This window comes from Dipodomys ordii, unplaced genomic scaffold (assembly GCF_000151885.1).
Source record: "Dipodomys ordii isolate 6190 unplaced genomic scaffold, Dord_2.0 Scaffold196, whole genome shotgun sequence".
NCBI classification, from domain to species: Eukaryota; Metazoa; Chordata; class Mammalia; order Rodentia; family Heteromyidae; genus Dipodomys; species Dipodomys ordii.
In genome coordinates this window covers 478,913-506,154 of record NW_012267412.1, presented here as the reverse complement: position 1 = coordinate 506,154, position 27,242 = coordinate 478,913, and the positions used below count along the sequence as shown (strand labels likewise).

The window sequence follows — 27,242 nt, the reverse complement described above, 5'->3', positions numbered from 1 at the left end:
AACCAGTCTGACATGTTCTGTGGTTACCTGGTTGTACTCTGCTGAGACTGCCTTTGAGCAACCTTGACCTTGCAACAGAATAACCCAAAAGGAGACATACAAGACATACAAGTTAGCTGGCCCCTTTAAAAGTAACAGCACAAATTAGAATTTAAGGGACATTATGTGAGTGAAGCCATTAAACATATCATGAGGCTAATAAATTCATGTCAGGATATGAATGTACTTAGCAATAACCAACCATGAACTCTCCTTGGAAAGATAGCAGCAGTTAGTCTCCTAGGGGAAGGGAGAAAGCCAGGAAAAGAAGTTAAACTGTGTTACTAGGGAACCTTGATTGCAGGATATATTTGTTTATTACCCATTATTTGGGCTAGTCTGGAACTGCAGAGCTCAAGCCATCCTCTTGAGTTGCTGGGAATATAGGTACATGTTGTGGAGCATGGGCTTCATATAGATGATAAGGTTTTTGTTTGTTTTGTTTTGGTGCCCTTCTTGGAGCTTGAACTTAGGACCTGGGCTCTATCCCTGAGTATTTTTGCTGAAGGCTAGCACTCTACCACTTGAACCATAGTTTTACTTTTTTGGTAGCTAATTGGAGATAAGAGTCTCATAGACTTTCCTGCCTAGGCTGGCTTTGAACCTCAATCCTCCTATCTCAGCCTCTGGAGTAGTTAGGATTACAGGCATGATCCACTGGTATTCAAATAAAGATGATTTTTTCCCCTGGTGGTGCTGGGGCTTGAACTTATGACCTTATGCTTGTGCTACCAGCCCCATAAAATGATTGTTATCCATGAATTCTTTGTGTGTGTGTGTGTGTGTGTGTGTGTGTGTGTGTGTGTGTGTGTGTGTTGTGTGCTTGTACTGGGGCTTGAACTCAGGGCCTTGTAGTCTTGCTTTTTTGCTAAGGCTGGTACTCTCCCCCTTGAACCACAGCCTCACTTCTGGTTTTTTGTTGGTTAATTGCTAATGAGAGTCTAACAGAATTTTCTGCCCAGTCTTGCTTCAAACCACCATTTGCAGATCTGAGGCTCCTGAGTAGCTAGGATTCTGCATGCATTCTTGTTATTTGTTGTAGTTACATTCCATAAATTGGCCTCAAACACTCAATTGGGATTATAGACTATTGGTCCGAGGGAAATACAAGGTTAGGTTCTGCAAGCCTTCCAGGTAGCAGTACTTATGTACTTATGTGCCTAGTCAGTATATAAGCTCCTGTGTGTCTTCTTTAAACAAACTTAGACTGCTGATTAACATTGGAAGAATAGCTCATAGCATTGTAACTGGTGCTTAAATGGAACCTATCTAACTTGCATTTCCTGTGGTGGGTGCATGGTAGCATTCTTAGGCATGGCAAAATTAGTCAGTGTGTCAGCATTTTGCTTGGCTGCCATTCTAGACATGGAAAGAGTCAAGGAAAAGTACCAAGCTGCAAAACATGACAGGAAGTACCTGTCACTGAGTGACTGTGAAAAGGTCACTGATTAGTTAGAGAATGAAAGAGGAAAGCAGAAGTGTCATCAGTAGGACACATGGCAGAAGTCAGCACCACGCTCATGACCACCCGGCACAGTTTCCAGATCCAGAGTTACACAGTGGAAAATATATCTAATTTTGCAGTAACTGAACAATCTACATCCATGTGCAATTCTACACATTGGAACCTCATGACAGAATTGAAATGTCTCATATAAAACTAAACTTCTCCAGGCACTGGTGGCTCATGCCTGTAATCATAACTACTCAGGAGGCTGAGGGTCTAAGGATCTCAGTTGAAAGCCAGCCTGGGCAGACAAATCTGAGACTCATATCTCCAATTAACCAGCAAAAAGTCAGATGGTATGATTCAAGGGGTAGCATGCCAGACTTGAACTAAAAAGCCAAGCAAGAGTATGAGGCCATAAGTTCCAGCCCTAGTACTGGTGAAATAAACAAGTGAGCAAGCAAGCAAGTACATAACTTCCTGATAGGATAAAAAAAAAAGCACACAAATACAAAGCAAACAAGCTGTCAGTCAAAAAGAGGACAGTCTGTATAGCAAGAGGTAGTGAACCTCCAGGGCACCAGCACCAGTCAATGAAGCGTTACAGTGTTAAATCCAATTATTTCACTTTGGGCCCTGTGAGAAACAGATACCAAAGTTGGCTTGGACATGCTCTACATTTATTGGGGGGAGTGCATGGAAGGGTACAGGGGCAGGGAATAGGAATTGTACCTGAGAAATGTGAGGAAAGCAAGATTGGGTAGGGGAGAGCCTCATATCTGAGCACAATTCTGACACTATCTCAGTCAGACAGATGGGAAGTCTCTGAGCCAAAGTAGTCTGATAGAGAGCATCCTACATGGAGTAGGAATGACCAGCCCAGCTGTGCTCCCTTGCAGTTCAGGTGGGCCTCAGTCTCATGATCCTTCTGCCTCAATCTCCCAAGTGCTGAGGTGTCCACACACAGACCAGGTTTTATGCTTTCATTGTTGTTGTTTTGAATGTCCACTTAGATACATATTTCCAGATGATAAGAAGGCCTTGAGAGGCTCAGACCAGGCTAAGTTCCCTTAGTCATGTTCTCACTTCACAGGGTATTTTCTTCATGTGGTTTATTATCACACATAGCAATTTTATACTCATTTATGTGTTTTATTAATACCTGATTTTCCTTCTAAAATGCCACCTGATCCAGGTGAAGTGGCTCATTCTTGTAATTTCAGCTACTTAAGAGGTAGAGATAGGAAATGGTGGATTGAGGCTAGCCTGGGCAAAAGCGCAAGACTCTGTTTGAAAAATAAAGTAAAAAAGCAAAAGCTTTAGAGGTATGGTCTAAGTGGTAGAGTGCTTGCATAGTAAGCATGAACACCTAAGTTCCATAGCCTGTGCCATGAAAGAAAGAGAAAGAAAGAAGGAAAGAAAAAAAGAAAAAAGAAATACCTGCCATAGAATCTAGGTTAAAATCAACTCTCACTGAATAAATTACATGTATTTCTCCAATGAGAAAAAATAAATGTAAAGTTCAAAGAGAAGGAAATTAACTTCTTTTCACTTATTACTTACAATAGACACCCCCCATAAACAGCTAAAGCACTTTAACTATATGTGACATCAGAATTGTTCCATCAGATGAAGATTGGAAGTCTATTTGTTCTGTCCTTACATTTCAGTAATCATCAATTCTAAGTCTTCATTTTTTAAAATTACTTTTAGCTGGGCAACCATGGCTTACACTTGCAATCCCAGCTACTCAGGAGGCTGAGATCTGAGAATTGTGAATTGAAGCCATCGTGGGCAGGAAAGTCCATGAGACTCTTATCTCCAATACATGACTAAAAAGCCAGGAGTAGAGCAGTATCTCAAGTGGTAGAGCATCAGCCTTGAGTAAAATAAGCGCAGGATAGTACTCAGGCCCTGAGTTCAAACCCCAGAACTGGTACCAAAAAAATTAGATCTAGGGCTGGGAAGGTAGCGCAGTGGTAGAGCGCTTGCCTTGCATGCCTGAGGCCCTGGGTTCGATTCCTCAGCACCACATAAGCAAAAAGAAAAAAGCCAGAAGTGGCACTGTGGCTCAAGTGGTAGAGCGCTAGCCTTGAGCTGAAGAGCTGAGGGACAGTGCCCAGGCCCAGAGTTCAGGCCCCACGACCGGACCCAAAAAAAAAAAATTAGATCTATCTATCTGTGTATCTATCTATGTATCTATCTATGCATCTATCTATGCATCTATGTATCTATGTATGTATGTATCTATTTATCTATGCCTTTAAGTAGTTGTACAGAGAGGCTTCAATTCAACAAATCTCTGAGGGCTCTGATAAAGATTGAGCAAGCTCAAGAGGTGGGCTAAACTATTCTGTAGACACAGAAGTTGATAGTTATGGCTGATCCATACTTCTAGCCCCAAACCTCACAACTCTTCTTGGAGCCGTCCAGGTCTCAGATCTGTGGTTTAGAACTCCTGGCCTAGCATTGCCTATATTCAATTAAGTCTTTTTCTTGAGAAAGGGATGTTCTCTTTGCCAATATGACCTCATTCAGAAGTAATCTCTCCACATTCCTCCCTTGGGCAAATGGTAGCTGGAGAAAGGTGACAAGATTTCTCCAAGGCCACCTGATGAATCAGTTGCATGACAGGAACAAAGCCTGGCTTTATTGATGACTGAGACCCAGAGGCTCCTATTTAACAGGATGACTAATTCAATAGTCATTTATTTGCTCTGGGACATGCTCCACAAACACCAGACCAGTTTCAATGCACCTTCTCTGTCAGATTGTAGCAAGCAGCCTACCAGAAGTACAAGTGAAGAACGCCGAGGGAGGTGGAGTTCTTTACATGGTAGATGCTTCCCCATACCTCTACATGGTGTGCAGAGGAGACACAAATGCAGGAAGTTGGAAGTCAATACAAAACACCTTTCTGCTAGAGTGATTTTTTTTTGTTTTGTTTTCTTTTGTGCTGGTACCAGGGCTTAAACTCAAGGCCTTGCACTCTTGAGTTTTTCACTCAAGTGGTGGGTCCTCTACTACTTGAGCAATACCTCCACTTTCAGCTTCTTGCTAGGTAATTGGAAATAAAAGTCTCTCAGATTTGACTCCTGGGGCTGGCTTCTAATCTCCATCCTCAGTCAGCCTCCTAAGTCACAGGGAATATAGGCATGAGGCCTCAGTGCCCCGCTTAGAGTGAGGGATTTTAAAATCTCCTTTGATGTCTTAACCATTCAATTATGCATTTTTTCTCATTCTATTTTGAAACTTTGCTCATTCCTAAGTACAAAGGCCTTTGCAAGAAGTTTCAAATAAATGCATACAGGAAAGCACTGGGGGTATGGATGGACAAAGACCCTCTGACATGGGTTGCTCTGAGGCTCAGAATTAAGAAGGAAGAAGTTTGGGGTATTGAAGTAGAGAGTCATTGAGAATAGGAGACAGGAAGAAATGGTCCCCACGTTCTCATGGAGGAAGTCAGGAAAGGTGTTTCCCAGAGCATTCTTTTCTCTATTTCTGTTGTGATTGCTATTGTTTGTTTATTTTGCTGATACTAGAGCTTAAACTCCTCACACTTTTCCATGGCTTTTCTTGCTCAAGGCGGTTGCTCTACCACTTGAGTCACAGCTCCACATCTTTTTTTTGCTAGTTCATTGGAGATAAAAATTATATGGACTTTTTTGCCTGGGCTGGCTTCAAACCCAGATCCTCAGATTCTCAGACTCCTCAGTAACTAAGATTACAGGCATGAGCCACTGGTGCCCAGCTGTGTGATTCATTCTAAATTTTTATTTTCAGACACAGATGAGACATGCCCTTCGTTCACCAAGCTGAGTTTCCACAGTGCTGTGGTTGGCACAGGACTAAATGTGAAGTTAATGCTCTACACAAAGAAAAACCTGAGCTGCGCACAAGTCATCAATTCCACAGCTTTTGGGAACTTGAATGTGACCAAGAAAACTACCTTCATTGTCCATGGATTCAGGCCAACAGGCTCTCCTCCAGTCTGGATGGAGGACTTGGTACAGGGTTTGCTCCTTGTAGAAGACATGAACGTGGTTGTTGTTGATTGGAATCGAGGAGCTACAACTGTAATATACACACACGCCTCTAGTAGAACCAGAAAAGTAGCTCTCATCTTGAAGGAATTTATCGACAAGATGTTGGTAAGAAAGAGTTCTATTAGATGATTTGAGATCAAAATGAAACTGGTCAGTTACCTGGAAGTTTAAAACCAAGAGATATATAGTTAATATTTTGTAAATCTGAATAAGACCCAGGAAGGGTCTGGAAGGGATTGCAGGTAAGGCCCATAGGTATGTTGTGCAGGTTGTACACTGCCCAAGACACTGATTTAAGGAAACAACATTGTCCTTGTAGATGTTGTAGCTTTACATATTACTTATGATTGTTTTCCCACAGATGATGACAGTGTCTTGAGAAAGGGAGATCCTTTTGTAATTCAAAAATGGTATTTATTGAGTAGGAGAGCTCTGGGTGGGTTTCCTGGTTTAATGCTTCAAGTTTCTTTCATGTCTATACCTAATCCTTTTACTACCTGTTTAGTGTCCAGATTCCCCAAGACCATAACGAAGGGACATATGGTCCCATGAGATGATTTATGTCTTTAGGAGATAGTAAAGGGGAAACCTTATATTTTATTTAGTGATCTATCACAAAAATTGCCCCTTTTAACAATAACAAAAAAGTGACAAAACCCTGACTATTTCAGAGTCTGGTTTGGTGGCCATGTTGCTGGAGTGGCATGAGTTTTACAGCCCTAGAAAGAGATTCTTGGAATAGCTCAGGACAAACTCATAGTAGCCTATGGACAGTGTGGTCACCCCCCCTTCTTTCTTTCTTCTTTCCTCCCTCTCTATAAACTCCATAAACTGAGCTAGGATGAAGATAAAGGAATTCATTGGGATGTATTGTCAAACTTGTCACCCGTTTGTAAGGCTTTAAAGATAGCTCAGAGTGGTTTATACCAGAAATGTGACGGACATGGACAGAAGCCAGGCACTAGTAGCTCATGTCTGTACTCCTAGCTACTTAGAAGGCTGAGATCTAGAGATTGTGGTTCAAAGCCAACCCATGCAGAAAAGTCTATGAGACCCTTATTTTCAGTCAACTAGCAAAAAAAAAATCACAAGTAGAGCTGTGGCTCAAGTGGTAGAGAATTAGCTTTGAGGAAAAAAAAACAAAAACAAAGGAAAATGACCAGGCTCTGAGTTAAAGCCCCAGAAGAGAGAAGAAAGAAGAAAGGAGGGAAGGAAGAAAGGAAGGGGAAATAAATGTGATGGGGACACCATAAGCACTGTGTGGGGTTGAGTGGGTTGGTTAGATTCCTACTCTGCTCCCTCCTCAACTGTCTGACCTCAACTAGACGACACTAACTCTGGGCCTCAGTTTCTTCATCTTAAAAGCAAAAGAATAGTATTTCCTATTACAGAGGTGTTGTGACATACTGTGATGCAGGTGTGTGTGTGTGTGTGTGTGTGTGTGTGTGTGTGTATTGCTGGGATTGAACCCAGGGCCTTGCACATTGCTAGACAACGATTCCATCACTGAACTCTACCTGCAGCCCTGGTATGACATTTAAATGAGACATAAATGTGCAGTACTTAGGAATATTTCCCCAATGTGAACAGATCAGAGATTTCTCAAATGTAGATACTTTGTAATGATAGACTTCTTGAAATTCCAGGTGGAAGGAGGTTCTCTTGACGACATTTATATGATTGGAGTAAGTCTGGGAGCCCACATATCTGGATTTGTTGGAGAAATGTATGACGGGCAGCTGGGGAGAATTACAGGTGAGGCTCTGGTGGGTGGGCCTGTTTAGGCAGGTGTTGCCTGGGGGAGCATTATAAAAGCAATCCAAGACAGCACTTCCAAATATTGAACCTCCTGCGCATGGGTCCTCTTCTTGTAAAGGAGGATCAAATATTGTTGACCTCAGAATATTATTATTATTAATATTAATTAATTTTTATGCCAGTCCTGGGACTTGAATTCAGGCTAGGCACTGCCCCTGAGCTATTTTGCTCAAGGATAGCACTCTCTCACTTAAGCCAGCTTTTTTGGTGGCTAGTTGGAGATGAGTCTCATGGACTTTCCTGCCTGGGCTGGCTTTAAACCATGATCTCAGCCTCCTATGTAGCTATGATTACAGATATGAGCCATCGGTACCTATTGAACTCAGATATAACGCACGTGACATATTTACAAATTGTATGTGCCATAGAAAAGAATGGTGATGGACCTTATTTCTCTTATGGCTAGAAAAGCAGCAATGTCCCTTGGGGACATTTGATCTGTAGTCCTAGAACAAAGAGTTTGCTTCCTTTCAGTGAACCCAGGATGGCCTGGCTGGTGTAACTAGCACGCTGCAGTCCCCAGACACAGCAGAATCTTGTGGTAGGAAAAGGAGATGGGAATTTTGATGGCTGGGCCTTATTCTCTAGATATCAACTTTCCAGCCAACACAGAATGAAAACACTCAGAAATGCAGCCAGTTAAACCTCAAAGAGACACACTTCCTCCCTGTGATCTCTTGCTTGGAGCTTCGGAACTTTCCATAGATACTTAGAGGGCAGAGGGTGGCTCTCTCAGACAAAAGGGCTTTCTATCACTGTTCCCAGAATCCATTCTCAGGCTCAGGGAGCCTTTCAAATCCAGAGAATATAGAAGGTAGAAATGTATATGAATGGAATATAAGTTATTCAAACAAACCATAATTCGGGTCCTAATCTGAAGGGATTATTTAAATATGCAAAAGTCTCCCTCTGTCTCTCTGTCTCTGACTCTGTCTCTTTCTCTCTCATATACACATATACACACAGAGGATGGTTTCTCCATCTAGTCCTCTAATCTGGGTATATGGAGTCCTACATGATTTTTCTCGTTTTAATTCAAGGCCAGAGTTGCCTCATCTTTTTGTTGTTGTTGGTGGTGGTGGTTGTGAGGCTTGAACTCTCGGCCTGGGTGCTGTCCCTCAGCTCTTCAGCTCAAGGCTAGCACTCTATCACTTGAGCCACAGCGCCACTTCAGGTCTTTTCTGTTTATGTGGTGCTGAGGAATGGAACCCAGGGCCTCACGTATGAGGGGCAAGCACTCTACCACTGAGCTACCTTCTCAGCCCCTGCCTCGTCTTTTTTTTTTTTTTTTTCGTCAGTCATGGGGCTTGAACTCTAGGCTTGAGCACTGTCCCTGCGCTCTTTAGCTCAAGGCGAGCACTCTATCACTTGAGCCACAGTGCCACTTCTGGTTTTCTAGTGGTTTATTGGAGATAAGAGTCTCTTGGACTTTCCTGCCTGGGCTGGCTTTGAACTGAGATCCTCAGATCTCAGCCTCCTGAGTAGCTAGGATTACAGGCGTGAGCCACCAATGCCTCATCTTATTTACCTGCTTTCCTAGGGAAGCAAAAATGCTTTTCAAGTTTCAAAGTGCATTATTTCTATATTCTAGAAAGCACTGAACATTTAAAAATGTCTCTAATCTCAGCACTGAGGAGAGTGAGGCAAGAAGATCAGAAGTCACAAGTTTGAGGCCAGCCTGGGCTCCATGGCAAGACACTGTTTGTTTGCTTGCTTTGCTTTTTAAAGCTTTGTCTTCTGAGGAGAAGGAACTCACTGTTTGTGTTTGCCTCTGTCCTCATCTGTTGGGAGTTCTCTTCTGGTGCTGGGATTTTTTCTAGTGCAGGGCTTAGAAATAGGCCAAAACCCCTCTGTACAGGAGTTAACAATAAAATAAAAAATTTAAAAAAGAAACAGACCAATTCTAAGAGACAGAGATAGAGAGAGATAGAGATAGACAACAGAGTAAGTGGAAGAAGAGGGAGATCATGCTAGATCTCAAGACATGAATCTCATATCTCTGACTAGAGTTTGGGAGAAGATGAGCAAAGTCCTTTTCCTGGCCTACTTACAACCCTACATCTCACAAGAAACCTGTTCTCCAAACTGCTGTGAAAGCGAACTGTGCTTTTTCTGGCCTCTGACCAGGAGCATGCCGAAGCCAACCTTCCTCCTACTCTAGGCCCTGAGAGCACTGAAAGCACTGATGTCCCCCTGACAGCCATATCTTACAAGTGTCCTTGCTGGCAACCCCACTGAACCATCTCCCTTCCTCTTACCCCTGAACAAACACACCCAGTGGTCTTGGAAGAGAGCCTGAGACCAAGGCCATGTCTGAGGCTGACGCCTGATGAACACAGATGCTGTTGAAACCTTGAAACTCCTTAATCAAAATAACACTGCTCACCCACCCAGCCTCCCTCTCACACCATCTTGGCCCCCAGACTTCATGCTAAATAGGCCCTAGTTATAAGGGAGGTGTACCATTTCTCCTTCAGCCAGGCGGAAGGAGACTTGGTTGCTATTCCCAGGTTTTCCTCCTAAATAAAATCTGTTGGTCTGTTGTATTCTCCCTTTCTGCTCTTTTTATTTTCTTACACAAGTAACTTGTTCCATGGCCTGGATTCAGCTGCTGAACCTCAGCTCAATGTTCTACCTCTGTGTGTTCCCTGAGTCCCACGGTTAATCACAGCTCTAAGAGCAATCTAAGAGCTGTTATTGATCAAGAGCGGCTTCAGGAGACAAGCATTTCCCCTCTCTTCACCTCTCCGACGGGGTAGGCCCACTGGACATGATGAATTGGGGATGTAGCCTGCTCTCCATTGCCACAACTCCCACATTTAAGTAGGTGTACTCGGTATTATCTAAGCCTCAAATGGCTGCTTCATCTCTTCCATTTCCCCTCCTTCTAATTGTCCTGGTTCTATTTGTCATTTAATTAAGTACTTAATTGTGGTGCTGAGGCTCTAATCCAGGACCTCATTCATGCTAAGCAAGTACTCTACCACTGAGCTATAATCCCAGCCCAGGAATCTCTACATCTTTTTTTTTTTTTTAATGGTATTGGGTTTGAACTCAGGGCTTCCTATTGTTCAACCATCTGACTCCCAAGCCTTAGTCCTTTTGTTGTTGTTGGTGGTGGTTGTGGGACTTGAACTTAGGACCTAGGCACTGTTCTTGAGCCTTTTCACTCAAGGTTAGTGCTCTACAACTTTGAGCTACCAACACTTCTGGTTTTCTGGTGATTAATTGGAGATAAGAGTCTTGAGGACTTTCCTGCCTGTGCTGGCTTCGAACCATAATCCTCAGATCTCAGCCTCCTAAGTAGCTAGGATTACAGGCATGAGCCACCAGTGCCTGGATTCATATTTTCTTTTTAATTTTCTCTTTCTTTCTTTTTTTCCTTCCTCCCTTTCCTTTCCTTCCTTCCTTCCTTTCTTTCTTCCTTTTTTCTTTCTCTCCCTTTCTTCCTTTCTTCCTTCCTTCCTTCCTTCCTTTCTTTCTTTCTCTGGGTAATGTCCATGAACTTTCTTGCTAAAGGCTAGCACTTTACCACTTGAGTTATAGCTCCACTTGCAGCTTTTTGGTGATTAACTGGACATTAGAGAATTCCTAGAGTCTCATGGACTTTTTTTTCCTGAGCTGGCTTTGAACTGCAATCCTCAGGTCTCAGTCTCCTGAGTAGCTAGGATTATAGGCATGAGCCACTGACACACAGCTTTCATTGTTTATTTTCTTAGACAGGAAATGCTGTGAGGATGAGGAGGCTTGTGAGGTGTGGAGTTGTCCCTGTTGTGTTGAGGAAATCCTGTGCTAGACACTTGAGTGCCAGGGTATTGGGCCCATCTCCTCCCACACAAGTTTCAATTGGGAGTGGACAGAAGACAGGCTGGGGATGTTGGGTGGAGGTGAGCAAAGAAAAGAGAAAAAACCTGCCTGTGGGAAGCAGATGAGCACAGGGAGAGGAGGAATGGGGAGACTGAAGCTCAAAGCAGCAACCTTGAGGGAAACATGCTTTCTCTTCTGTTTTACATGTAACTTTATTGACAGAAGATGACATTTATTATTTGTCATATGACCCTCCAGTGGTGCAAAGTGGTGGAGACATGTTTTGCATAAATGCCTAACTCCTATCCAGAGTTTCGTACGAAAGCCAAACAATGCTCATACAGAGATTCTACTAGAGCCAGATGCTGGTGGCTCACACCTGTAGACTTAGCTACTCAAGAGGCTGAGATCTGAGGATCAAGGCTCGGAGCCAGTGTGAGCAGAAAAGTCTGTGAGATACTTATCTCCAGTTCACCAGCAAAGAGCTAAGAAGAGGCTGTGTGGCTCAAGCGATAAAGCATCAGCCTTGAGTAAAATAGCCAAGTGAGAACATGAAGCCTTGAGTTCAAGTCCCACTATACACACACACAAGCAAACAAAAACAAAACTGTTCTACTGGGCAGTTCCAAAAAATAAACTTATATTCATGGATAAAAACTCAAAGGAGAGGACATTCTCTCACGATGGCTTTACCCATCATAGGCGCCTGGTAAGTGAAGCCTTTCTAGCCTCTGCCTTTTTTTTTTTTTTAACATTCTTGTTATTTTATTTTATTTTTGTCAGTCATGAGGTTTGAACTCTGGGCCTGGGCACAGTCCCTCAGCTCTTCATCTCAAGGCGCTCTACCACTTGAGCTACAGTGCCACTTCCGGTTTTCTGGTGATTTACTGGAGATAAGAGTCTCACAGACTTTCCTGCATGGGCTGGCTTTGAACTGTGATCCTCAGATCTTAGCCTTCTGAGTAGCTAGGATTACAGGTAGGAGGATATGAGCCACCTGCGCCCAGCCCTGTTTGTTTGTTTTTTAATTGTTATTATAAAGGTGATATACAGAGCTCTGACTTTTTCCTTAAAGTTCTTTGTGACTACAGCATCATAAGAACTCCTCTTTTCCAATGGCTTTGTAGCAATGGTGAGTGATGTTCAATTAACATTGACCAAGGACAAGGAATTAGCTCAGGCATTGTGGGATGGGTTCAATCACCTATATCTGCAGGGAGTCACATCCTTTTCCACACCGGGCTACGTTCGTGGCCTGATCAACAAGTTTACCCCTTTTCTGCTGAGCTGACTCAACTCAGTTCCATGATAGCAAGAGCTCCAGTGATACCATTTGAGGCTAGGCTATGACTGAGAGGCTTGAGCTCCCTGAACCTCAGTTCAACCATCTGTAAAATGGGAATCCTAACAGCTACTCTGCCTCTGTCTGCAATGTGGGTCAAATGACCTAACCTATGAATGAAGCAGAAGCCATAAAAGAGTGATTCATAACCAGAAGAGGAGGGGGCTGAGTGGCGTTTCTAGATCATCTAAAATGGGTAAAGGGGAATCTAGCATCTGCCCTGCTTTTTGCCCAATGAGCTCTCCTGGAGTCTGCATGCTGTTCTCAGGAGCACTGCCAGGGCTGCACTGTGGGAAAGAGCCACAGGGCTGTGGACAGGAACCCTAAAAAAGCAGGATAGGAATGTGGGTGCTTGCTCACCGGAGGGTGCCCTGCAGCCTGTAAGCGACTCACCTGGAGGGATCAAAGGCCTGTGCGGTGACTCATGGCGTGGGGCTGCCAAGCCACTCTGTTTTCCTTCCAGGTCTGGACCCTGCAGGCCCTTTATTCAATGGGAGACCTCCTCAGGACAGATTAGACCCCAGCGATGCGAAGTTCGTGGACGTCATCCACTCTGACATTGATGGTAACATTCCTGTCCTTGTGGGTCAGTGGTGCTGCTCCCAGAGTCTCCCCTGGGGAATCATCAGCAGAGCAGAGCAAGTTCCTCCACATGCCCTCTTCTCCATCAGGGAAGGGTTCCAAATCTGCAGCAATGGGGAAGGGAAGGTGAGGTAGTACAGGGCCTGCCAGCATCTCAGACAGGAGTGGGGATGACTTTCCATCATCTCTTACTTTTAAGTGATCATAAACCAGGCACTGGTGGCTCACCCCGTAATCCTAACTACTTAGGAGGCTGAGATCTGAAGCCAGCCTGGGCTGGAATGTACAGTCTCTCCAATTAATTACCCTTCAAAAGAACCAGAAGTGGAGCCATGGATTGAAGCGGTAAAGTGAGCAAAAAAGCTCAGTGACATCACCCAGGCCCTGAGTTCAAGCCCCAGGATTGGCACTGAATAAATAAACAAATAAAGTAATCATAGTGCTGAATTAAGGGCAGGATTTCTCACTCTGAATAAATGTTTCCTTAAGGGAAACTGGGTTAGAAGTATGTGATTTCCTAGTGTCTTGGTTCTTGTTAGTTCCTTAAGCTGAAAGGTAAGTTCAAGTACTGTGTTTCTCCACCAGTGACCCTGTTTCTCTGAGGATCTTCCAAGGCCATTTCTACCTCTTAGGACACTGACTCGTATCTGGGTTTGGATACAAGAATCCACTATACCCAAAGGTTCTGGGAGAAGAGCTGGAGAAAAAACTGGGGAAGGAGGGAGGAAGTGCCACAGAGAGGTTCACTTAATCGTGTGTTCTTTTTATGACATGACCACCTGAAAAATATGTGTGTGTGTGTGTGTTAGGGCTTGAACTCAGGGCTTCATGCTTTCACTTAGCTTTTTTTGCTCAAGGATTGCACTATACCAGTTGAACCACAGCTTCACTGTCAATTTTTTTTTCTGAATAACTGGAAAGAATCTCTCCAATTTATCTGCTCAAATGAAGATCCTCAGATCTCAGCCTCCTGAGTAGCTAGAATTATAAGCAATAAAATTATAAGGCACTGACCTGGTGCCTGGACTTAAAGTACCCTTGACCCAGAGCTGGGAATATAGCTCAGGATGCTCCAGCACCACCAGAAACAAAACAAAACCAAAGAAATTCAAAACCTGACCATCTGTTTGGGCACTCTGGTGTGGCCCTTGAGAAGAAAGGCCTCTTTTTGAAACAGCTGCATGGTACCATGGGCTTGCAAAAGTATAATACCTCAGTGCTATTTTTATGCTTGAAGGAATAAAGCAATTTACTTTTTATTCTTGGAAAATGAATTTTGAAAGGAAGAGTACAAAGGTAGTCAAATGTGAACTTGGATTTTAGGTTCTACTCTTTTTTTTCTTTTCTTTTTTTTTGGGTACAGTCCTAGGGCTTGATCCCAGGGCCTATGCAGTGTCCCTGAGCTTTTTTGCTCCAGGCTAGTGTTCCACTTGAGTCATAGATCCACTTTTGGCTTTTGGATGGGTAGTTAATTGGAGATGAGTCTCACAGACTTACCTGCCCTGGCTGGCTTTGAACAGCAAATCTCAGATTTTAGCTTACTCCTGAGTAGCTAGGATGAATGGTGTGAGCCACTAGCGCCCAGCCTAAATATAGATGTGTGTTTTTTTTAAGTTTTAGCAGGATTTATTTTAATATAACAGGATTGAGTGAGGAAGAATTGGAAAAAAGAGAAAAATATTTCCCATTCCTCATGCAAGTAATAGTAGTTAAAGGCTCCTACATATAATTTTGAGACCCTCATTTTCTACAAGTGTTTCCATTCTTTTTTTTTTTTTTTGTCGGTCATGAGCCTGAACGCTGGGCCTGGGCACTGTCTCTCAACTCTTTAGCTCAAGGTGCTCTACCATGTGAGCCACAGCACCACTTCCGGCTTTTTCTGCTTATGTGGTGCTGAGGAATGGAACCCAGGACCTCATGCATGCAAGGCAAGCACTCTACCACTGAGCCATCTTCCCAGCCCTTGTTTAGATTCTTTGCTCAAGGCTAGCTCTCTACCACTTGAGCCACATCTCCATTTCCTCATGCCTACTATGAAGGTGAAAAGTTCCAAGCAGTACAAAAGTACAGTGTTTCTCTTCTAGCCCTGGGCTATAAGGAGCCATTAGGAAACATAGATTTCTACCCAAATGGAGGATTGGATCAACCTGGCTGTCCCAAAACGATATTTGGAGGTAAGTGCAGAATACTTTATATTTTGTAAAATAGTGTTTTGACAAGGGCATATTTAAAAATCTGACATTCTACAAGGGATAGCTTTGTGTGTGTGTTTGTGTGTATGTGTGTGTGTGTGCATGTGCACACGTGCTTGTTTGTTTTGCCAGCTCTAGGCAAAATTCTGGGCCTGGGCACTGTCTCCGAGCTCCATTTGCTCAAGCCCAGTATTTTACCACTTGGGCCACAGCACCACTTCTGGCTTTTTCTGTGATTAATTGGAGATAAGAGTCTCACAGGCTTTCCTGTCCAGGCTAGCTTTGAACTGCAATCCTCAGATCTCAGCCTCCTGAGTAGCTAGGATTACAGGTGTGAGCCACCAATGCCTGGCCAATGAGGTAGTTTTTAATAGCAAGTAAATTTCCTGAAAAGGAAAAGATGACATAATTATCAAAATAAACTACAAACTCAAATTTATAAAACACAAACCAGGAAGTGGAGGGCAACATAAAAGTGAGGTAAGTCAGGGGTTGTGACTCAAGCCTCTAATCTTAACTACAGGGGACGCAAAGACTAGAGGACAGAGGTTTGAGGTAAGCCCAGGCATACTTATGAGACTCCATCTCAACTAATGGCTGGGCGTTTTGGCGTGCACATGCTATACCAGGGTGTTTATAATTCCCAGTGACACAGGGAAGCTTAAGTAGGAAGATCAAAGCTCAGGCTGACTTGGCCATGAAGTGAGATTCTACCTAGAAAGTAAATGGTGCAAAAAGAGGTTGGAGGCTTGGCTCAAATAGTAGAGCACCAGCCTAGACACCTGAGTTTAACACACACACACACACACACACACACACACACACACACACACACACACACAAATGAGGTGGAAGACAGAATATAGAATTCTAACCCTAGATTTATAGTTCATCACTGCTAGAGAGAGGTAACCAGTAATGCAAATAAAAGCAACAAAAAGAGAGATAATTTTGGTACAAAATGGCGGCTGTTTGAAAAGGATCCCACTGAAGTGGCATAAACAGTCCTGGGGCTTGCACTTACTGTTCCTGAGCTTTTTTTTTGGGGGGGAAGGGTCTGGTTGTGGGGCCTGAACTCTGGGCCTGGGCACTGTCCTTCAGCTCTTCAGCTCAAGGCTAGCGCTCTACCACTTGAGCCACAGCGCCACTTCCGGCTTTTTTCTTTTTTCTTATGTGGTGCTAAGGAATCGAACTCAGGGCCTCATGCATGCAAGGCAAGCGCTCTACCACTGAGCCACCTTCCCAGCCCCCCATATTGTTTCATAGTGAGTGTTCAAACCCAGCCTGTGTGTCAGGATGGGGCTGGCACTGAGGCTTGAACTCAGGGCCTGGGCACAGTTCCTGAGCTGCTTTTGTTCAAGGCTTGTGCTCTACCACTTGAGCAACAGCACCACTTCCAGCTTTTATGGTAGTTTACTGGAGATAAGGACTTTTGTGCCCAAGCTGTATTTGAACTGTGATTCTCAGATCCCCGACTCCTGAACAGGTAAGATTGCAGTGTGAGCCACTGCCACCCATCTATCTTTTTTAAAAAAAGTGACAGTGGCATCTCTTTATGTCCAACTCTTCTGCCACCATCATCCTGCCTCCTCAGTCTCCTGTTTCATGTGACACCCTAGGACCTCACACATACTAAGCATGCACTGTACCAGTGAGCTGCACCCTCTCTCCCTCCTCAGAGAATTAGTATTATTTTAGTTTTTGTGCCAGTACAGGAGCTTAAACTCTGGTCCTGGATGTTGTCCCTTAGATTTTCCTCTCAAGGGTGCCACTCTATCACCTCAGCCACAGCTCCACTTCTAGCTTGTTGGTGGTTAATTGGTGGTAATAGTTTTTCTGATTGGTCTGTCCAGGCTGGTTTTGACCCATGATCTTGGGGTCTCAGACTCCTAAATAGTTAGGATTAAAGGCATGAACCACTGGTGCCCAGCATCCCTGGAGAAATTTTGAGTCCCTCCCGTCCTTCTATAGGGGTTGATTCTAGTTCCTTGGTCCTCAATATGGTGGATGATCATTGCAGACTCACCACGCAGACTGTGTTCACATAATACATCTGCTGACGGGCTTCTGACGAAGCACTCGTTGATCTCATCCCATAGTCCAATCCATGGCAACAAGAAGAGACGGCTTCTTAGTAAACCTCAGAGTTAGTCCTTAATTGAAACTCTAAACCTGGGCACCTGTGGCTCACACCTCCTCCCAGCTACTCAGGAAGCTGAGATCTGACCATTAGAGTTCTAAGCCAGAAGAGGCAGCAAAGTCCATGAGACCTTTATCTCCAATTAACCACCAAAAAGCTGGAAGTGGAATGTGCCTCAAGTGGTAGAACACCAGCCTTGATCAAAGTGCTCAGGCCCTTAGCTCAAGCCCCAGTAGCAATGCGTGTACACACACACACACACACACACACACACACACACACACATCTAATTAGAATGCTGTCTCCTATCCTGTTCTCATAGTACCATCATCTTCTACTCTGTAGCAAAGCTGTGGTTCTCAAACTGTAACACTATAAGAATCATGTGCAAAGCTTTTAAAACAGATTTTTGGAGACCTTACTGCCATAATTAAATTAGAATTGGCCTTTCTAACACGTTCATAGGAGAGGTTAATGCTGCTGGTTGCGTATTGTGAGAATCTTAGTGGCAGTAAGCATGGGTGTTAAAGTTACAAAGAGCTGGCTTTAAAATTCCTGCCTTTCTACTTATTAGCACAATGCCTCAGTTTCCCATCTATAAAGGGGAATAATACCACTGAACTTAAGAGATTGCGAGGGTTAGCAACATGTTGTATAAGGCACCTGGTGCCTGGTATGATGTTATATACAATATCATTTCTGATTTGTCTATAACCTTTATAAATTTCTGGGTTTTGTTTTTTTGTTTACGTGAGGCAGAGTCTTGCTAAATTGGACAGGCTGGCCTTGAATTTTAATCTTCCTGCCTCAGTCTCCCAAGTAGCTGATTACAGATGTGCAACAGTACAGCTGACTTTTCTTTTCTTTTTTTTTTTTTTTTGCTGGTCATAGAGCCTGAACTCTGGGCCTGGGCACTGTCCTGAGCTCTTCAGCTCAAGGCTAGCACTCTACCACTTGAGCCATAGCACCCACTTCCAGCTTTTTCTGTGTATGTGGTGCTGAGGAATCGAACCCAGGGCCTCATGCATGCAAGGCAAGCACTCTACCCCTGAGCCACCTTCCCAGCCCCAGCTGACTTTTCTAAAATGTTAACATTAACCAGGAAGGTACAGTTAACATTTTCTTTTCTTTCCTTTCTTTTTGTGGATGAATGGTGCTGGACATCGAATCCAGAACCTCACAACTATTAGGCAAGTACTCTATCACTGTGCTACACCCCATTCCCAAATTTACAATCACGGAAGACACATGCATCATCACCATTATTTCACACAATAAAGGATATGAGTTGTTGTTGTTTTGTGGGGGGGTGTTAAAACATTGCCATTGACAGCTCCAGTCTCAGAAAGGATGTTGGAGCATCACTGAGCAGTTGTATTTTCAGTGACTTCCAACATCTAGTAATGATCTCCCCTCTGTTGAGTGCTGACATTCTGACTTGAGTATAAGTGAAAAATTTGGCAGTGATAAGAGAAACTGTCTTTCTCTTGACTTTTTGCAGTCACTGGGATTATTAGTTCTGAATAGTGACAGACTGAACAAACTCACAATGAGACTTTTAGTGAGGGCCCTGTGCAAAAAGAAGCAGGACACAAGGGAACACTCTAAAAGTTGTGATTATTCATCCACCTGCCAATCCTCTCCTCCTCCTCCTCCTCCTCCTCCTCCTCCTCCTCCTTCTCTTTTTGGTTCTAGAGATTGAACCAAGGGCCTTACAAGTTCTCTCCCACTTGTATCCCACTAAATCCTTATTGCTACTTGTTCCTCCTGACACCGTGTTAGGATTCAGAACTTCAGCAGTGAACAGAACAGGATACACTCTTATTCAGGGAGAGTAGAAATGCAGATACTCTATTTAAGATAGTACTTGATTAGGCCTACTGGTGATGTTTCATAGTGAAGGATCTTTAAAAAAAAATTAATGTCTGTGCCTGTCCTAGATCTTGAACTCAGGGCCTAGGACACTGAGCTTTATTTGCTCTACCACTTGAGCCACAGTTCCATTTCTGGTTTTTTAGTGGTTAATTGGAGATGAGTCTCACACACGTTCCTGCACAGGCTGGTTTTGAACTTTAATCCTCAGATCTCAGCCTCCTGAATTGCTAAGATTACAGGCATGAGTTTCTAGTGCCTGGCTTGAAAGATTCTTTTTTAAAAATAAGCTGAAAAGTGGCCATAGTGACATATGCCTATGATCCCAGCACTCGAGAAGTTGGAGGCAGTGGACGGTGAGTTTGAGGCCAGACATTTGGCCACCTACCATTGCAGGGGTGTCTAGTCTGTGAAGTGGCCTTGCAAAGTGAGTCGGGCATGGAGACTTTTGAATGGTTGGGGATTGCACAAGACACAGTGTTTGTTGAAATCCTGATTTCAGAGCCCACTTGGAGCTAGAAATGCTTGACAGTGGCTCTGAACTCAGTTTATCAAACATGATTATGATGCAGTGAATCTGTGGCGCAAACTTTAGATGTCAGTGAAAGACACCTCCACTGCTAAATAAGCAAATTGAGGTATTTTTTTCTTTCATTTTTTGTTTTTGTTTTTCTTTCTGGGGTGTTGGGAAAGAAATCCAGGGCCTTGTGCATACTAAGCAAGTGCTCAGCCATTAAGCTACACCTCTAGTCTGGTGGTCTTTAAAATATATTTGGTTTTGGGGCTGGGAAGGTGGCTCAGTGGTAGAGTGGTCGCCTGGCATGCATGAGGCCCTGGGTTCAATTCTCAGCACCACAGAAGCAGAAAAAGCTGGAAGTGGCGCTGTGGCTCAAGTGGTAGAGCGCTAGCCTTGAGCTGAAGAGCTGAGGGACAGTGCCCAGGCCCAGAGTTCAGGCCCCATGAGTTCCCCCCAAAATATATATATTTAGTTTTATTTCTATTATGCCCTTAAATATGAAAGAAAGAAAGGAGGGAGAGAGACAAGGGAGAGAGGAAAGAAAGGAAGGAGGGAAGAAGGAAAGAAAGAAGAGAGACCCCACAGATAAGGATTCAAACTGTTAAGTGGCAAGGGAAGGATTAAATCATATTTAAGGGCATCTAGCTGTGTGGGTTTCACAAGGATGAAATGGAATCAAGTACACAGTGCCTGATATGCAGCAGACAGGATACATTGTGTGTGTGTGTGTGTGAGAGAGAGAGAGAGAGAGAGAGCGTTACTATTTAAATGCTCTACTTGCTCTACTATTACCATTCCCTTTACAACCAAGGCGTTCAGTATTTCAAGTGTGACCACCAGAGGTCCGTGTACCTGTACCTTGCCTCACTGAAAAAGAGCTGTGCCATCACCGCCTACCCTTGTGACTCCTACAGGAATTACAGGAACGGCAAGTGCGTCAGCTGTGGCACACCACAAAAGGTGTCCTGTCCCCTGCTGGGTAAGTCCAATACGTGGTTTATCCCTTTGAGGAACAAAGAACCTTTGACCATCTGAAAGTAGACCCAAACATCGTATTTGTCTGTATAAACTTGGCTTTATTTTATTAAGAAAATTGTTTTTGTGAGACAGGGTCTTGTTACATCATAGCCCTGGTATCAGAACCAGACCTGGTGGCACACACCTGCCATTCCAGCACTCAAAGTACAAATGAGTTGCCATTCAACAAAGCCGTTGATGAAAACCACACATCTTGACCAATGTCATTCTTCTCAGCATTCTCACTCATCCCTCCCAACCATCCCTTCCCTCACTTTTCCTAATTTTGTAGGATATACATTAAGTTTTTTGTTTTTTACTGAATTCTCCCCTCCGCCTTCTTTTCATTTGTCTACTTTCCTCCCCTTAACCTCACTCTACCCAGTTTATTTTGTTGAACTTTGGTTTAGCCTTTCTAAGGAATTATGGCTGTTTGCGTTCTTCCCTGAATCTACTGTAATTGTTGATACATTTTTGTACACTTGTATTTTTTTTTCCTGGTCCTGGGCCTTGAACTCAGGGCCTGGGCTCTGTCCCTGAGCCTCTCTGTGCTCAAGGCTAGTGCTCTACCACTTGAGCCACAGTGCCACTTCTGGCCTTTTCTGTTTGTGTGGGACTGAGGAATCGAACCCAGGGCTTCATGCACGACAGGCAAGCACTCCACCACTAAGCCACATTCCCAGCCCTTGCATAACTTAAATGTTATTCTCTTCTTTTTTCTTTGGAATTTCCACTAAAAACTCTTATTCTTTTTTTTTCAGTTTTTTTTATTGTGATTAAGTGGTTACATGATTTCCCAAATTACACAGTATTGTGGGATAGTGAAGCTTAGTTCAAGTCACAAACACATTCTAACTTTCATAGGACAAATTGTGTATCATGGTCTATAACACTTACATGTTATTCTCTTCTAATTTGCCTTATAGGCTATTATGCTGATGACTGGAAAGACTACTTGAGGGAGAAAGATCCTCCGATGACTATGGCCTTCTTTGACACCGCTGAGAAGGAGCCGTTCTGCAGTGAGTTGTGCATGTTGGTGGTTCTTTCTGCCCAACATTTTCATTTTAAGAATGTATGCATCTCAGAAGGCCACGATAAAGCTTGACGTTTGGAACTAGAGGGGCCTACAGCAAATCCTGTCACATAATAATTGTGTGACCTCAAGTCATTTGAGTCTGAAAGTCCTGATTGGTAAAATGGAAATAATAATGACTCTCTTTCAAGGTATTAGGATAAAAATATCAATCAACCAGGGTTTAATATCTCTGGATAGCCATTATAATCACTTACATCTTTCAGAAAATTGCTTCCTTCCTCAAGAGACATGAAATTGGGCCTGGGAAAATTCAGGGGTCATCTATGGGTCAGTTCTAGCTGTCCAAGAACCATGATGACATAAAGATACCAAGAGGTTGAGAAATCCAGATGGGAGCTAATGAGGGGATTGGTTAAATGCTCCGGGATACTATTAGATTTAATCTGGGCAGATGTGTGTCCTTCCTTACTATCTTATATTCCTTTTCATTTTTCTTGGGACCAACCATTTTTCCTTTTTATTATATTATTTTAATTAGTTAATTTAATACTTTCTATTTTATTTCATTTATTTTGATAGCTTTGGGGTTTGAATTCAGGGGCTTGAGCTTGCTCAGTGTGCTCTCTCAGCTTGTTTGCTTGGCTGGTTGTTCCAGCCCAGCAAGAGGGATAACCATCCTTGTTGTAGTATATTTTAGTTTTTGTGTTTTTTTGTGTGTGTTTTTTGTTTATCGGTTAAGGAGCTTGAACTCTGGGCCTGGGCACTGACCCTCAGCTCTTCAGCTCAAGGCTAGCACTCTACCATGTGAGCCACAGATCCACTTCCTGTTTTCTGGTGGTTTCTTGGGGGTAGGAGTCTCATGGACTTTCCTGCCTGGGCTGGCTTTGAACTGAGATTCTCAGATCTCAGCCTACTGAGTAGCTAGGATTACAGGTATGAGCCATTGGCACCCAGATATTTTAGTTTTATCTATAAAAACTTACCAGTTACTATTCAGGTAATACTTAGATACAACCATTGTTTTTGTTTTTCATTTTGTAATAGAGGAAGTCTGGAGCATGACAGAGATTCCAGGAAAGGAGATCTGATGATTAGTCTGAGTGCCAGAAAAGGTCTCCTGAAAAAAATGATATTAAGCTGAAAACTGCATGATGGATTGACAAAGGGGTCCAAGAAAGGTGTCCATCAGGGAAGGCCTGGGTCAGAGACTAGAGGTACAGGAGCTTAACAGGCCTGGAAAAGAGATGAGGAAGGACAGGTAGGCTAGTGGAGATGGCACAAGTTGTGACCATCCTTTTGAGCTGTAGAGTGCCTCCAAGTGGCTACTTGGTTGTGGGAAGGAATTGAAGTGGGCCAATCACAATAGCATTAGACCATGAGGCTCAAGCCAAAAGATGGGAACTTGGGATGTTTGAACACTGATCCCATTAAACACTACTGACACTTTTGCCTTCTTTGTCAAAGAAATGAGAAAGGGTTGGTAGGGGAAAACAAACAAACAAACAAACATTTGCCCTGGAGCTTTTAAGAGAAACTCCAGAAGAAGAGAAAAGGACACTTGAATTATTAGGAAACGCTGCCTTTTGGGAACCAGGCCTCCAGGGGATCAGCTTAAGGATCTCTCTCTCCTATGTATTCTCTCCCTGTTTTGCAGTTTATCATTATTTTGTGGACATTTTATCCTGGAACAAGAACATAAGAAGGGGGTCCATTACAATCAAACTGACAGACCAAGATGGAAACACCACAGAGTCCAAAATCAACCAGTAAGTTGAGTTGTTACCAGCTTGCAGTCCTTGAGTTACCTTTTATATTTGGAAAAATTAAATGTCAGATGTGGCGACTTATTTATGAGATGATACTTTTCCCTGTTTTACAAAATTCACCGTGGAATATACTGCTTGGTTGTTTCCTTTGGCTTTTGATCTCTCAGGCTCTCTACAAATGTAATTGGTGCAATGGCTTTCTTTCCTTTCCTCCCTCCTTCCTCTTTCCCTTCTTCCTTACTATGCTGTTTTTCTTCCTTTCCTTCTTTCTTTCTCAGATTAAACATTTATTTATTGTCAGCTGTTGGACTTAAATTAAGGGCCTGAGCACTGTCCCAGAGCCTCTTTGTGCTCAAAGCTAGTGTTCTATCACTTGAGCCACATCATCACGTCCAATTTTTGAGTGATTAATTGGAGATAAGAGTCTCACGGGGACTTTTCTGCTTGGGCTGGCTTTGAAATGCGATCCTCAGATCTCAGCCTCCTGAGTAGCTAGGAGTGAGCCACTAGCACCTGATGAATTAAACATTTAATTTAAAAAAATCAGTCTTGCTACTGTAAGGCTTAAACTATATAGGAAAATGCTGATTTAATTATCCATGTTGTATTCATACATCAAAATATCACAGTGTACTGTATGAATATACAATGTTTTTTTCCCTCTATAACAAAGTACCTAAGAAAGTCAACATTAGGGAAAAAAAGATTTATTTTGACTCAAGGTTTCAGAATTGCAGTCCATGGTCATTTGGCCCCTTTGAGCCTAAGTCAGGCAGTTTATCATGCTGGAAGGGCATGGCGGAGCTGATCACTTCATGGAGGGGGGTGGGGAAAAAGAGGGATAGAAAGGGAAGGAAGGAAGGAGGGAGGGAGGGAGGGATGGAGAGAGAAAAGAAGGAAGAAAAGGAGGGAGGGAAGGGAGAGAAGTGGTGGGGGGGAGAAAAAAACAGAATCTGAGAAAGTTGTCTTGGGACAAGAATTAACCCATTGAGGAAGATAGAGCCCAGGTGACCCAATCAGCTCAGATCACTGACTGCTTTAGGATCCAGCCTTTAGTGAAAGAACTCTTAGGGACATTTCCCATCTAAACCATGAAAACTACTGTTGATTAAAAAATATTAATTTAGGGGCTGGGAAGGTGGCTCAGTGGTAGTGTTTGCCTAACATGCATGAGGCCCTGGGTTCCATTCCTCAGCACCACATAAGCAGAAAAAGCTGGAAGTGGTGCTGTGTCTCAAGTGATAGAGCGCTAGCCTTCAGCTGAAGAGCTGAGGGACAGTGTCCAGACCCAGAGTTTAGGGGCTGGGAAGGTAGCTCAGTGGTAGAGTGCTTGCCTTGCATGCATGAAGTTTGCATGCATGAAGTTCTGTATTCAATTCCTCAACACCACATAAGCAGAAAAAGCTGGAAGTGGCACTGTGGCTCAAGTGGTAGAGCTCTAGCTTTGATCTGAAGAGCAGAGAGTCAGTGCACAGGCCCAAAGATCAAGCCCCATGACCGACAAAAAAAAAAGTAATTTAAAAACCATAATGGGATATTCAACATAAAAGACAAGGACTTGTTCCATCTACAACTATCTCATTTTCAAAGGAAAAAGGCTCTAAGATGACACACACATGCACATCTCTATTCTTTTTTAAAATGTACTGTTATAGTTATTTAATATAGTTATTTCATATTGTTATAGTTTATTGTACAGAGTTGTTTCCATGCCAGAAGTCAGATAATCAGTACAGTTCATTTTGGACAAGGTCACCCCTTCGTTCACTTACCCACAGTTACATTTCTATTCTTTCATGGGCTCATACTATATATACAAACATATAACACATACACATATGAGTACATATGTATATGTATATATATTTTTGACACTCAGGAAATATATTTACAACATAGATGGGAAACATACTAAAAACCCAACAATGGGGAAATGGTTAAATATTAAAATTAATGGAATATTATTCATACATTGAGGTTCTTTTGAGACATACTAAGAATTTACACTGAGTGAAAATGTAGATTATCAAATTATATCAAGTATAAAATCATCTCAACAATACAAAGAAATATATAAAAAAAGTTCTGAGAAAGATTTAAAAGATTTCTTTTGTTTTAATTAAAATCTACTAAAAATTTTAAAAAATAACTAAAGAGATCCTTCCAGGCGCTAGTGGCTCATGCCTGTAATCTTCAGGAGGCTGAGATCTGTGGATCATGGTTCAAAGCCAGCCAGGGCTGGAAGAGTCTGTGAGATTCTTATCTCCAATAAACCACTCAGAGAACTGGAAGTGGTACTGTGGCTCAAGTGGTAGAGTGCTTGCTTTGAGCTGAAGAGCACAGGGACAGTGCCCAGGCCCAGAGTTCAAGCCCCTATGACCAACAACAACAAAAAACAACAACCAAACACCCCCCCCCAAAAAAACCCTGAAGAGATCCTATATTTTTAGCCATGCTTTTGACAAAATCACCACCACCCAGGGATCCTCTGGCAAAGAGGATCTCTGTGTGTGAAATTATGATAAATTATGATTGCTTTTCTTTTATGTTTCAAAGATAAATTTTAATATATCAAGGGGAGATATTTTTTTTTGTTTTTTTGGGGGGGGGTCCGGTCGTGGGGCCTGAACTCTGGGCCTGGACGCTGTCCCTCAGCTCTTCAGCTCAAGGCTAGCACTCTACCACTTGAGCCACAACGCCACTTCTGGCTTTTTTCTTTTTGCTTATGTGGTGCTGAGGAATCGAACCCAGGGCCTCAGGCATGCAAGGCACTGAGCCACCTTCCCATCCCCTCAAGGGGAGATATTTTAGAACATGTTTCCTGAGTTTATCTAGTCTTTCTGATACTGGAAAACTATAACACCTGGATTGAGTTCTTTCTATGATCTTGAAGAATGAGTCCACAGACAAACAGAACTCCCGCTAGACAAGAGGGGTCTAAAGAGGAGGCATTGTTTGGGTGACATTATACAGGGGTTAATAAGGTGTCTCGAGTGACCAAGATTTCATTGGACAGCCTGAGAGCCATATCAGTCCCCAGACCCAATCAGAGGCTGCACACATCCTGCATGAGCTCTTGGTGCATCCTTTGTCCTCTCTGACTGACCATTTAGGCCCCATCTCTAGAATCCAATCAGCCCTGTTACTAATATGTGCAGGTCTTCCAGGGTTCAGGGGCTATGACCTGATACCCAAGGGCCTGAATGTGTGATTGCTCAAGGCCATGGTGATGTGATATCTAGGGGCCTGAACACAAGCCTGTACAAGGCCGTGGTGAGGGATACAGAGTCTCTATGGAGAAGCCTTTGCCCTGATTGCCTAGCCAGGTTTTTTCTGCTCTCATTTCCACACTATGAGAATAGATGGAGTCACAGGCAAGATTATCGTCTGTCTTCTGACTTTCCCTGTAACCTGTAAAATCCCCAATTGGATTGTCCTGTCTGTAAATCAAATAGGAAAATGGCACCCACCTTACTGAATCTTTCAGGATTCAGGGAGCCACATCCAGAGATAAGGACTCCATCTGGCACATGGTAGGCCAGCTGCAGAATCATACTTCTCCAATCCATCTAGGGGTCAGTAGCTTTGTTTAGGTAGTCTTTGGAAATAAGTTCACTT

At 43.2% G+C, this 27,242-nt stretch overlaps 1 protein-coding gene across 1 annotated transcript in view; it reads left to right on the top strand.

Moving 5' to 3' along the window:
* The first annotated feature begins 1,535 nt into the window (after positions 1-1,535).
* The window catches only part of Liph (lipase, member H), a 28,920-nt gene continuing 3,213 nt past the window's right edge, over positions 1,536-27,242 (top strand). The window contains exons 1-9 of the mRNA XM_013034763.1: positions 1,536-1,622; positions 4,257-4,377; positions 5,270-5,637; positions 7,179-7,287; positions 12,963-13,064; positions 15,166-15,255; positions 20,614-20,781; positions 21,746-21,841; positions 23,513-23,624. Coding sequence (XP_012890217.1) covers positions 1,536-1,622; positions 4,257-4,377; positions 5,270-5,637; positions 7,179-7,287; positions 12,963-13,064; positions 15,166-15,255; positions 20,614-20,781; positions 21,746-21,841; positions 23,513-23,624 — 1,253 coding nt within the window. The remainder of the gene's footprint in view (positions 1,623-4,256; positions 4,378-5,269; positions 5,638-7,178; positions 7,288-12,962; positions 13,065-15,165; positions 15,256-20,613; positions 20,782-21,745; positions 21,842-23,512; positions 23,625-27,242) is intronic.